The sequence below is a fragment of the Perognathus longimembris genome, chromosome 5 (assembly GCF_023159225.1).
Source record: "Perognathus longimembris pacificus isolate PPM17 chromosome 5, ASM2315922v1, whole genome shotgun sequence".
NCBI classification, from domain to species: Eukaryota; Metazoa; Chordata; class Mammalia; order Rodentia; family Heteromyidae; genus Perognathus; species Perognathus longimembris.
Genome location: NC_063165.1, coordinates 75,034,975 through 75,047,061, shown reverse-complemented (window position 1 = coordinate 75,047,061; position 12,087 = coordinate 75,034,975). Strand labels below are relative to the sequence as shown.

The 12,087-nt window shown below is 49.1% G+C and overlaps 1 protein-coding gene across 9 annotated transcripts in view; it reads right to left on the bottom strand.

Annotated features, from left to right (window-relative positions):
- Mecom (MDS1 and EVI1 complex locus) overlaps positions 1-11,265 on the bottom strand; it is a 568,324-nt gene extending 557,059 nt beyond the window's left edge. For 6 of the 9 annotated variants that reach the window (XM_048347157.1, XM_048347162.1, XM_048347160.1 and 3 more), the window contains exon 1: positions 11,080-11,251. In XM_048347157.1, coding sequence (XP_048203114.1) covers positions 11,080-11,116 — 37 coding nt within the window. In that variant the 5' untranslated portion in view covers positions 11,117-11,251. Of the gene's footprint in view, positions 1-11,079 lie in introns of all 9 variants that reach the window. The other 3 variants (XM_048347165.1, XM_048347166.1, XM_048347168.1) reach the window with 2 other exon arrangements.
- Between the last annotated feature and the right edge of the window lie 822 nt (positions 11,266-12,087).

The window sequence follows — 12,087 nt, the reverse complement described above, 5'->3', positions numbered from 1 at the left end:
AGACAGAGAGAGAGATCTTCAACAACCAAGTTAATGTACAAAAACTGGAAACCAGCTATTTGATAATGCATTATCTTTATAAGCATGGTTCATCACTCCTCTAAATCCTCCATTTTATCCATCACATTATCTGATTATTTCCTCAACAATGCTAGTTGGTAGTAATAAATATTTGGTGCTGAAACCCCCTAACCATGACAGTGATTTAGATTAGTCCATAAATTGGGAGAGCCCATTATATTGGAGTTCTACCATCACACCACACCCTCATAAACCTCAGGACTTAATTTTACTTGTTGTTAACCTGCTACCTCTGCTAGAAATACAACCCTGGATCATCACCAGAACCGGGTATGTTTATTCTCAACATCTATCACCTTCCTGCCAAGATCGCTGCTCTTATCAAATAATACAGTCATCCCTTAAGAACAAGTTTCTCCATTTCAGGCGGAGTCTTTAGACTCAATTGTGCTCTTCAGCTACAGGCAGGCAGGCCAGGACTGCTCAGCCTTGCTTGGAGGACAGAGCCAACTTTTCTTCCCAATGCCCACAGTAGCCAAATGACTCCTCCTTCCACTGTGGAAAACCACAGACAACTATCTTCTAGTGACTTACTGCCCCATCCTGAGCTCACAAATCAAAGAACTGGATGAAGTAAGAAATAAGAAGAATGGGTAGCCCATGTCAGTGAGTAGTGGAGGGGATGTTTCCATTTATTTTTTTTTTCATTTCTTTTTTTTTGCCAGTCCTGGGGCTTGGACTCAGGGCCTGAGCACTGTCCCTGGCTTCTTTTTGCTCAAGGCTAGCACTCTGCCACTTGAGCCACAGCACCACTTCTGGCCGTTTTCTATATATGTAGTGCTGGGGAATTTTGCCACTAGGCCATCTTCCCAACCCTCCAGCATGGAGGGAAAGAAAGACACAACACGGCTGTTAAAGACTATTTTTCCAGATAAATGGTCAGTTATCCGATTCTATAATAATTGCTTCCATCTATCAAAACACACACACATACACATACACACACACACACACACACACACACACACATACACATTCACTCTAGGATGAGGGAAGACACAGATCTTAAAAATACAATATAAAATGTTGGAAGGAGCCTTAGAAATCAGGTAGCCTGGCCATTGCAAACCCAGGGTCCAGGAACTTTGGGTTGGGATTGCAGATTTTTTTTCAACTAAAATAGCATTTAAAGTAGATGATTCTCACAAAAATCCAAATTAAGCCAGGCTCATGCCTGTAATCCTAGCTACTTAGAAGGTTGAGATCTGAGGATTGCCAGTCTGATAGGAAGGTCCTTGAAACTCTTGTCTCCAATTAACCACTAAAAAGTCAGAATGAGATCTATATCTCAAGATAGAGTGCTATCATTGGGCGGAAAAGCTAAGGGACAGCACCCAGAGTTCACAAACTATAATAATAATGAATTCAGATTTGTAGCAGATCCCCCTTGCCCAAGCACCTTGAGAGAAGGCTTCACCAGGTGAGTCAGTTCTCAACATGCCCTCTTATTCCAGAATCCCAGGGCTAGATGTCCCCCAAAACCCCAAAACCCTAAGTAAGAAGAAATTAGAACAATTAGTACTTGTCTAGGATAGTCCTAGCAGAGGAGCACAGTAGCTCAATAGCAATGTATATATGATCACATAAGATGATCCTAAGAGAAATGAACTACAAGATTTGTAAATAAGTGGTTTATCATTGTTATTTTCAATGCATCATGTGAAATTGTGCCTTTTTGTGTTTGTTTGTTTTAACCAGGGTTTTACTCGATGGCACTGTAACTGACTTTGGTACACCAGGTATTGTCTGTACATTTATTGGAACTAGGGAAGGGGAACTTCAAAATGGAGAGACAGGGCAAACCAATGCAACAGCAATACTTATAAGACAATATGCTGTAAACCAACTGTACATCTCAGGGGGACGGAACTGGGAAGGGAGGAAGGTGGGAGAAAAATGAAGGAGGAGGTAAAAAGCTTGATAAGAAATGTCCTCACTGCCTTACGTATGTAACTGTAACCCTCTGTATATTACTTTGACAATAAATAAAGAAAAAGAAGAAGAAATTAGAATAAGAGAAGTTAGTGCACAGAGCGAGACACTTTGCTTGACTTACATTTTGTACCTGTGAATCTCTGTAGGGACTCTAATTTACAAGGTCTGCTCAAGTCATTTATAAAGCCCACCATTTATGAAGCAGTAGCAAAGCCAGGGTAGGGAAATTATTTACAAACTCCCCCTCATCCATTAAAAGTCAAATTTGCAGCTGGGCACCAGTGTCTTATGCCTGTAATCCTAGCTTCTCAGGAGACTAAGATCTGAGGATCTTGGTTCAAAGCCAGCCTAAGCAGGAAAGTCCATGAGACTCTTATCTCCAGTTAATCACAGAAAACCAGAAGTGGTACTGTGGCTCATGGATAGTGCACAGGCCCAGAGTTCAAGCCCCAAGACTGGCAGAAAAAAAAAGTCAAATTTTCATCCAGGAGAGCTTGTATCTGATGACAAGGAATGACTACAGCTAAATTTAAGCTGTGTAGCTGTATAATTCCAAAAAGCATATAGGAAAGATAAAATCTTAACACTTTGTTTATACATCACTTCCTTTCCCTGCAAAAATAATCAAATAATAAGTAAGTTCATTTTCAAATTTCCCAAATAAATGTACTGCCTACTTTGGCTTGATACAGTTTTAATATACCCAAATATTCATTTTGACTTCCTTTTATCCAAGAGCATAAAAGACACGTAAAATAATTGTTATGCTATAGTTATAAAGGCACTTCTAAAACTGAGACTGGATGAAAAATAGGACAAGAAGCAGGAAGGGAGGGGGGATATTTCCTCCTCAGAAAATGTAACTGACTAATCTGAAAGAAAGAGATTAAGATTCATTGAGTGATTATTTATGACTTAGGTTCTTGATTTTAAAAAAAACTATCCAAATGAACCCTCACAGAAACCCAATGAGGGTGGAATTCCTTCCCCATTCACAAGCACAGAAAGAGTCAGGGCAGTGGTATCATTATTGCCATATCACAGGGGGCGTTCAGGAACTTGAAGATAACCTGGCTGTTCAAATCGGGATCACACCACAATCAATCACCAATGTGCTCCCTTGAAATGTTATGAGCTCAACAATAGCCTGCCATTTCAGGACCTAACTCCCATTCCTGTAAAATTGTCCATCAGCAAGCTCTGCCCACCAATACCCACAAAGCCTTCCTGTGTAAGCTAATCATCTGAACAACCCTAATGTTAAAAAAAAAAAACAAACACCTCCAGCAAGTTCTTAACAACATTAAGAAAGTTCTAGTCTTTCTTGTTATTGGCCCATAGGCAAATGTTTACTAAGAGAATTAATAATATCTGCTTTCTAAGTAAATATCTCAGTTAGGTGCTGGTGATTCTTGCCTGTAATCTTAGCTACTCAGGAAGCTGAGATCTGAGGACTATGGTTTAAAGCCAGCAGAAATGTCCATGAGACTCTTACCTCCAATTAACCAGCAAAAAGCCAGAAGTGAGGGTATGGCTCAAATGACAGAGTGCTAGCCTTGAGTTAAAAAAAAAAAAAGCTAAGGGAGCCAGGTGCTAGTGGCTCACACTTGTAATCCTAGCTACTCAGGAAGCAGAGCTCTGAGAATCCCGGTTCCAAGTCAGCCAGGGCAGGAAAGCCTGTGAGACTCTTATCTCCAATTAACCACCAGAAAACTGGAAGTAGCAATGTGGTTCAAAGTGGTACAGTGCTAGCACTGAGTAAAAGAGCTCAGGGACAGTGCCCCGGCCCCGAGTTCAAGCCCCACCACCAAAAACAAACAAACAAAAAAAGTAAGGTGCTGAGTTCAAGCCCCCATACCAGCATAAATAAACAAATAAATAAAGACTTAAATGTCTCCCTTAAAGTTTTTATAAAAGTAAGGAGTCGTGGATTTGACTGAATCTACAAGCCAAAAGTCTGTCTGCTATTGAATAAGAATAATAACTAAAATCAAAATAAAAAGTAATTTAAACTTTGACAATAAATAAGAAAAAAAGTAATTTAAGAATAAGCACTTTTGAAGAGTCAGGAATTTGATTAAAAATTCTCTTCCTTTTTAAAAAATCTATAATGAAGCAGTTTTTTAACCACAAGACAGCTTTTACAATAATGCAAAAAACTATAGCTCCAAGTAAAACACTCCCCCCCTTTTAATCATGGCTATTATTTTTGAAAATGAAAATGGCTGAGGTCATTGCAATCTATTTCAGGGTTTGCAGGGGTGGTGGTGTGTTTTTTTTTTCTTGGCTTTGAGCTCTCCACATTACCAGCTAAATGTTAAGGGTTTTGCTATGTGCCCTTTCAAATCCCATTCTTTTTAGTAATGTACTTTGAACACATAAATTAGAGCAAATTCCACTTTCCTTCTTAATAACTCCAGATGGAGTGCACACTTGTAAAAGAACAAGAAATGGCCTTTTTTTAAAAAAATTATGTACTTCTTATAACAGCTACATTCCCATCTATATAAAAATGGTGTATGGGTGTCCAAATACTAAAAAATTAGTAAAACCATGGGAGCCATGTAGTCTTTTGACCAAATTGAAATATGAGAACATATTTGTACACATTAGCCACCCAACTTACAGAGAAGGGGAGGAACTACTACCCAGAAAGAAAGGCTCGTCTGCAGAGTTCCCTACCTGCCAGGGAGAAATGAAGGAAGTCTATGTACAGGCACTTATTTAAGACCAGACAAAATTATCAAATACCTAAAAGTATTAAATGTACACAGTCAAGTCTCTCTTTAGATTGATTAATATTTCACTGACTTTCTGAACATAGTTTAGTTTGGGGGTGGGTGGATATAGTGCTAGGGCTTGAATTCAGAGCCTTGCACTCTTGCTTGGACATTCTAATCGAGGCTAGAGCTCTGCCACTTCAGCCACACCCTTACAGCTTTTTCCTGGTTAATCAGAGATGAATCTCACAGATTTATATGTCTGGGCCAGCTTTGAACCTCAATCCTAAGATCTCAGCCTCCTGAGTAGCTAGGATGCCAGATTAGAGCCACTGGCACCCAGCTTTAGCTTGCTTTTTTTTTTTATTATACCAATACTATATAAATATATTTACACTCTCAAAGGAGATCTACCCACTTCCACAGGAGAGAATAGTTTGGCAATGCATTCATACTTGTGGAGATCTGGCTATTAAAATACCTTAAGCTCTGTTTGTTTGTTTGTTGTTGTTTTTTAAAAGCCAACTTGTAAGACCAATGTAATAAGCTTTTATGAAAGAGGTGAAATAATTTTAAACACAGACACACAATGAGTTTATTTATTTAGAAACTTGTTAAATAGAGTCTGGGAATTCAAATATTCAATGTTGACATTGTACAGAACTGGCCAAGAGCCAGAGTCCAATCTCCAGAGGGACCCAGTGGCCAAGGAATTCAGTCCTTTCTCTCCTCCTACTTGAGTTAAATAGGTAGAAGTCATTAGCTATGCCCTTAACAATATCTGAACTGCACTCAAATGAGCTGCCCCGCCCGGGCACTTCAAAGGAGGGTAAAGTGTGTTTAGCTTTTTAGTTCTGAGTTAAAGCAATATGTCACACTTTGAAAGAGTTTTGTAAACAGTTTTCTTTCCTGTGTGGAAACACCTCTGAAGTTTCTTCTATGGCAAGGGAGCAAAGGGAATTAACAAAAATTATATACATTTTTTCATTTAGCAGGGGGGGGAAGGCTCTGGAAAGAGAAGTTCTATCTCTTCTTGCTCCTTCTCTCTTAGTTGGTGTTAGATTTGCTCCGTCCCCTTTTATCCTCTTCCTAACACTTGTCCTCAAGGCCCAGTCAAGTTCCTTAAGAATTCCCTGGTAAACTCACTGGGCCAGAACAGTGGGGAGAGGGGGACACACTCTAATTTTAGAAAGAGAAATACGGCTAATGGAGTGGGGATGGATGGAGGGAACTAATGATTCATCCTGAGCCAGCCCAAGAGAAAGAAAAGCAGACAACCCCCTTCCCCCAACTATTTTAGAAATGCCTACAAAGCCTTTTTTGGGAGGTGGGGGGGGGGAGTGGAGAAAGGGTTAACCACTACTCCAGAGGGGGAAAAAAAGTGGGTGGCACAGCCAGAGCTCAGAGCTGGAGGGTCACCCCGCCCCCCACACACACACACCTTGGAGCCTTCCAAAGGGGCCTGCCAAAGGGAGAATGAATGTGTGTGAGAGAAAGAGAGAGAGCACACGAGTGTTTACACAGTCAGTACAAACCCGGCTGTGATGGAAGCGACAGGCCTGCAGCCCCTGGAAGGATGGGTGGGAAGGGAACAGTCAAGCCAGGGCTGAAAATGCTGCCGTCCCCGAGAGGGGGTGGAGCACTTGGGGAGCACTGTCTCCCTCTTCACTGGGACCTCCCCACTCACCCCCCAACTGTCCCCTGGGGACCCCTTTCTCTGCCGTGTGCAGCTTTGGAATGAGGGGGAAGATATGGCCCCCAGACTCCAGGGAGCAGGGTTCTCTGCATGCTCTCACCTCTCTGCCCAGGCGCCCAGGCGCGGTGCTTTGGGAATGGAGAAGAACCCATGGCCACAGACAGACTGGTCAAGTCTGTCGCCTCAAGGTCGCTCCCAGGCGAGTCAGGGAGGAGGGAGATGCCAGGAGAGAGGGCAGAGGAGGCTCCTGGGAGACAGCTAATCAGGGCTTTGGGGGGGGGGTGGAGAGCCAAGGATCCCCAACTGTGGCCTTCCAGCGCTAAAGCACGACTTGCAGCTTCCGATAAGCTGGCCCCAATTTGCAAAAGTAAAATAAAATAAACTCCCAAATACTGAGATGCTCTGGAAAGGACCTGCCTACAGGTCGTTGGTTGCTTTCCTCTTCAAAGGAAAAAAAAAAGTAAGTAAACAATTTCTGGGGTGACGTGTTCAATTTCTGTGGGATAAGTGTTATCTACATGTTGAATGTCTGTCGCTGGGTGAGGCCGGGCCTGGGGCGCTGAGAGAGGCCTGTGCTGAGAAAGACTGGGAGCTGCTCTGTGCTCAAAACACACTCATAGACACTTACACACACATACTCTGAGACCTGAGGCTCCTCAGTCCCTTAGGACCGAAACCTGGACCCGAAGCCTTGCTTTCCAGCCTTACTAGCCAGTAATCCGTCTCCTCCCACCGCGCTGGGGGTGAGAAGAGAATGAAAAGCGCAATTAACCTTCCCCTAAACACAGACCTGATTGGGGGGGGGGGGGGGGACTTCAACACACACCGAAATGGTTCCGCCAGGAGACCATGGAAAGTGCCAAGCCTAACAAGACAGTCCTAAGCTGGGGTTATGGTCAAGTCGTGGCACACGAAAAAAAAAGCCTCCGTGGGGAGAACGTTTTCCCTCCTCCAAGCAGCCTGGAATACACAAATGTGTGTGTGTTGAGCCAAGCTATTTTAACCTGGGGTTCTTAAGGTGAAGGAAAGACCAGATGAGGCTAGATGGGCAGTCAGTGCCTGAACCTGGGCACAGTTGCCCCTGTTCTCGTGAAGTCCTGGGCTGCTAGGGTGAGGAGTTGAAGCTTTTAAGTCCGAGCAGAGAGTGGACACCTTCCCTTCCTACTTGACAGCCTGTTTCCACACGCAGATGGCGTGTCGGTGTGACAAGCACCCCCTCCTCGCCACAGTCTTGCTCAAAACACAAGGCTCTCTCCTCTTTATGAGACTTTGGGGTCAACGGGTAGGTAGCTAAGGGGGTGACTCCGTGCTACTCTCCTCGCTGTCACCGGAGCCCTGCTGGCTGCTCATTTTTCAGAAGTTAGGGTAGGGGTTCCTCGCCCGGGTGGGGTCTCCCACCTGCTCCAGCCCCATCCGTTTCCACGGTGGCACCTTGGCACTTCCCGGGGGGCCCCCGCTGGCCCCCTAAGAAAATGGCTAGGATGCCTCTCGGGCACTGTCAGCGTCGGCTTGGAGTTTAGTTTTCTTTTTCTTTTTTCAGATGGAAATCCAACTTAGGGGCTTTGGATAATACATATGTCAATTCCCTTGCTTTTCCCTTCACTTTTTTTTCATTAATTTTCTTTTAAAACGTCCCATAAGCCTAACAACGAATTTATCCGCGTCAACTATTGTATACAAACATCAGCCTTGCAAGGCGGACAGTGGGTTGTTGGTTCACTCTCTCCGCGTGACTTCAGGCGCTATTTTCAGGAGTTGGGCCCTGTGGCCAGGGCCGTGCCCCACTCAGGATAATGACAAAAGACAAAACGAATAACCAGCAACGAAGCAAGCAGCTACGTCCAGAACCGAGTCCACTGCGATGTTTAGTTTGGTCGTGATAAAGGTAGATTGGCTTACGTGTTGAGGGGCTGGGGGAATGCTTTTTTAATAGGCTCGATATCCTGCCTTTTTATTTTTTTTCTTCAAGCCAGAAAAAGAAAAGAAATCCAGCCGTGTAGACCCCGGCGAGCTGCCCGCTGGATAATTGTACCGCGAAGGTCACCAGCCAGGTCCGCCACGCGCTGCTTACGAAAGGAAATAGCGCTTTCAATATTTTTTTTAAAAAAAAATCCATCGTTTGAATATGATTTCCTTTATTGGTTTTCCTCTAACTGGAAAATTGCACAAAAATGCTTGGCTCTGAGGCGGGGGAGCCCCGCACGTTGGGGGCCTGAGACCCCACGGGAAAAGTTTGCTCCCCAGTCGGGAGCCCCGGCGGCCGGGCATCCTCGCGCGCGCCCCGGGCCCGGCCAGCGCGCCTCGCCGGCTCCACCACCGGCAGCCCGGGGCCCGAACCAGGCTGGACTGGGGCCCAGCGGCGGGCCGAGCCGGCCCAGCTTACCACCACCCGGACCCGGCTGGGCCGTCCCAGTAAATAGCTTCGATAAAAAGAAAACTTCCTAAGACCATCCGAAGGGTGTAGTGTTCTGCTTTCACTTCGGTGGACGGCGGGCAAGGAGAAGCGGGGCCAACACACACACACACACACACACACACACACACACGCACACACACACACGCGAGCGCGCACACACATCCACTCCCACATATACACACATGCGCATACACACACCTTTCTACCCAACTGAAGCCCTCCACCCTCCAAGCAGATTGCACATTCGCATTTATTCTCTCCAATGAAAATAAAGACATCAGGTTCACGTTCTATATACATAGAGATATGAAAAACAATTCCACCGGCACACCTGGACGTTCCGCAAGCACAATGAGATTGAACAACATGAGAGAAGACAATGAAGGAAGGAGGGAAGGAAGGAAGGAGGGAAGGAGGGAAGGAAGGAGGGAGGAGGAGGAGGAGGAGGAGGAGGAGGAGGAGGAGGAGGAGGAGGAGGAGGAGGAGGAGGAGGAGGAGGAGGAGGAGGAGGAGAAGAGAGAAGAAGAAGAAGAAGAAGAAGAAGAAGAAGAAGAAGAAGAAGAAGAAGAAGAAGAAGAAGAAGAAGAAGAAGAAGAAGAAGAAAAGGAGGAGGAGGAGGAGGAGAAACGCAGCGACCGATGACCCAGCGAGGTCTATATTTAGGCTTCTCGCTACAATCCAAGAGGAAAATAATAAATAAACAAAATCATTTGGGCGTGTGGGGGTGCTTTAGATGCGGCGTGGACGAAGCCGTGGAAAGGCGCCCGGGAAGACCGCCTCTGGCCCGGCTGGACCGCGGCTCCAGGGCGGGGAACCCGCGCGCCTTCGCCAGGACGCCCCGGGCCGCGGGCGCGGAGAACCACCTACCGTCCCGGGGACTCGGGTGCCGGGGACCGGAAGGGGAGGCTGGGGGCTTTCGACTACGGAAAAGCGACACGGCCACCACCCCGTCCCGCTCCTCGGCCCTCCCGCAGCTCGACTGGAGTTGAGGTTTGCGCCGGCCGGCGGCCTGCGGTCTGGGCCGGCCGCTCCGGCCCGCGGGCTGGCGCTGCCCGCGAGCGCCCCGGCGCCCCGCTCCCCTCGGACGGGAACGGAGCGTTTGAACGCCCCAGCCGGCGGGAGCCGAGCGTCGGCTGTGCCCGACACCGTCCGCACCCGACACCCAACACTTTTGCTGCAAGTGGGGGCGGAGGGTCCCGCGTGACCCGGGTCAGCTCCGCGCCGGGCAGGCAGGGGGCGCCGGGGAGGATGACTGGCCCTGGACCCGAGCTGCACCCCAGGAGAGCGGGAGGCTCAGCCCGCCCCCTGGGGGTCCCTCGGCGCCTCGCCAGCCCTGGGTCCCCGGGATCCCCGGCTTCCGAGTCGGACCGCGCTCTCCCGGCCTCCCGACGCCCCGCTGGCCGCGCGCCCGCCACTCCCGCGCCCCGCACGCGCCGGCGCGGCCTCTTCTCCCCCCCACCTGCCGGCGGCTCGGAAAAGCCGGTAGCCGGGCTCGGCTGGTGCCCCCCGGCCCGCGATCGCAGCCCCCCTTTGTCTCCCCGCCCCCTCCCCCGTCCTCCCGCCGCGCCACACACGCTGCCGAGCACGGCCGGCGCACAGCGCCCACTACCGCGGCCCCGGCTCGCCGCAGCCCGCGCGCCCGCCCGCCCGTCGGCCCAGGCAACTTCCAGCGCCGCCTCGCAACTTTTCCCAACTCCGCCGGCCGCCGCCACGGCGGGGCCCACCGAGCCCGCCACCCATCCCGGACCCCCAGAAACAAACCGAGGCTCGGCCAGGCTCCCGGCCCCGGCCCGCCTCCCCCACCCGCTCCCCCTCCTCCCGTACCCGGGACCCGCTGGTTGGCCAGAGGCGCCTCTCCCCCGCCTGAGGCGGGGTGGGGGGGGGGGAAGAGGGGAGGGGGCGCTCCCCCCCCCCCGCTCGCTCGCGCGCTCTCCTCCTCCCACCCCGATTCGGCCGCCCCCACCCCCACCCCCACCCCGGGATTTGCCACAGCTGGTCGGAGTGCGGGGCTGAGGGCGGCCCGGGCTCCTCCGGCGCCCAAACCGCCAGCGAGGGCGCGGGCGCCCGGGCGCCGAGGCTGGAACCGGCAGGTTGCTGGGGCCGCGTCGCGCCAGCCCTCCGCCCCGGGCCCCGCGCGACCGGCCGCCCGCGCTCCCTCCCCGAGCGCTGGAGACAGATATGCAAGATGGCAGAGAGGGGGAAAGCCAATAGAAAAGGGATATTGCACCTACTTGTGGCCAGTTTCCTTGCCCTGCCTTTGGATCTCATGCTGTGCCCAGTCCTGCAGCCGCTCGTGTGTGGTTGGGGTTTTTTTTTTCTTGGATCTTTTCCTTCTTTTGCTCTCCCTCTCGCTCCCTCCTCCCTCTCTCTCTCTCTCTCTCTCTCTCTCTCTCTCTCTCTCTCTCTCCTCTCTCTCTCTCTCTCTCTCTCTCTCTCCCCTCTTTCTTACACACACTTTCACACACTCACTCTGTCTTTCCCTCTTTCACTCTCTCTCCCTCCCTCCCTCTCTCCCTTTCTCTCAGTCCACACTCGCTATCTCCCCAGCATTGTCAGTTTGGACACCTTCGCACATGCGCGCTAGACGCCCCTCCAACATCTCAGCGCCGCCAAAAAAAGTTTGGAGCGATTTATCACTTTGATTTGGAGATCTTGTCAGATGGCAATCGCCGAGGAGGCGGAGAAAGGGAGCCACGGGGAGGGCGGCGGGGGGCGGGGAACCAGCGCGGGGAGCTGGAGGGAGCTGGGGGGGAGCAGACACCTCGCCCAAAAAAAAAAAATAAAAAAATAAAAAGAAGAAAAGGCTTGGGCAGAGGATTGAGTCTGTGCTGAATCACCACTAAGCCTGTATTATAAGCACTATTAGTGTTTTCTCAGTATACATTGTGAGATATTTTCTACACCATCTATGGGGAAAAACTAGAAGTGAAGGGAGAAAATAAACTTCAAAATAAATCTTTCTTCCCTACTTTAAAAAAAAAAAAACTAGGAGAGCTGGACTCTGGGAGAACGATGCAGGAGAAAGTGAGAAGAATCCTCTTGAACTTGAGAAATCTGCTTGCTGCGGCGGCTACTTCTACTGAAAGTATTGCGGCTTCCGCTCCACAGTTGGAAGCGGAATAAATAGTCCTTCATTTTAGGGGCAATACCAAACACTTGCTGGTGTCCTTGAAAACCTTCTCATAGCCTGTTCCCATCAAGAGAGAACAATCACTCCAAGGCCAGGTCGGGCTGGCGGC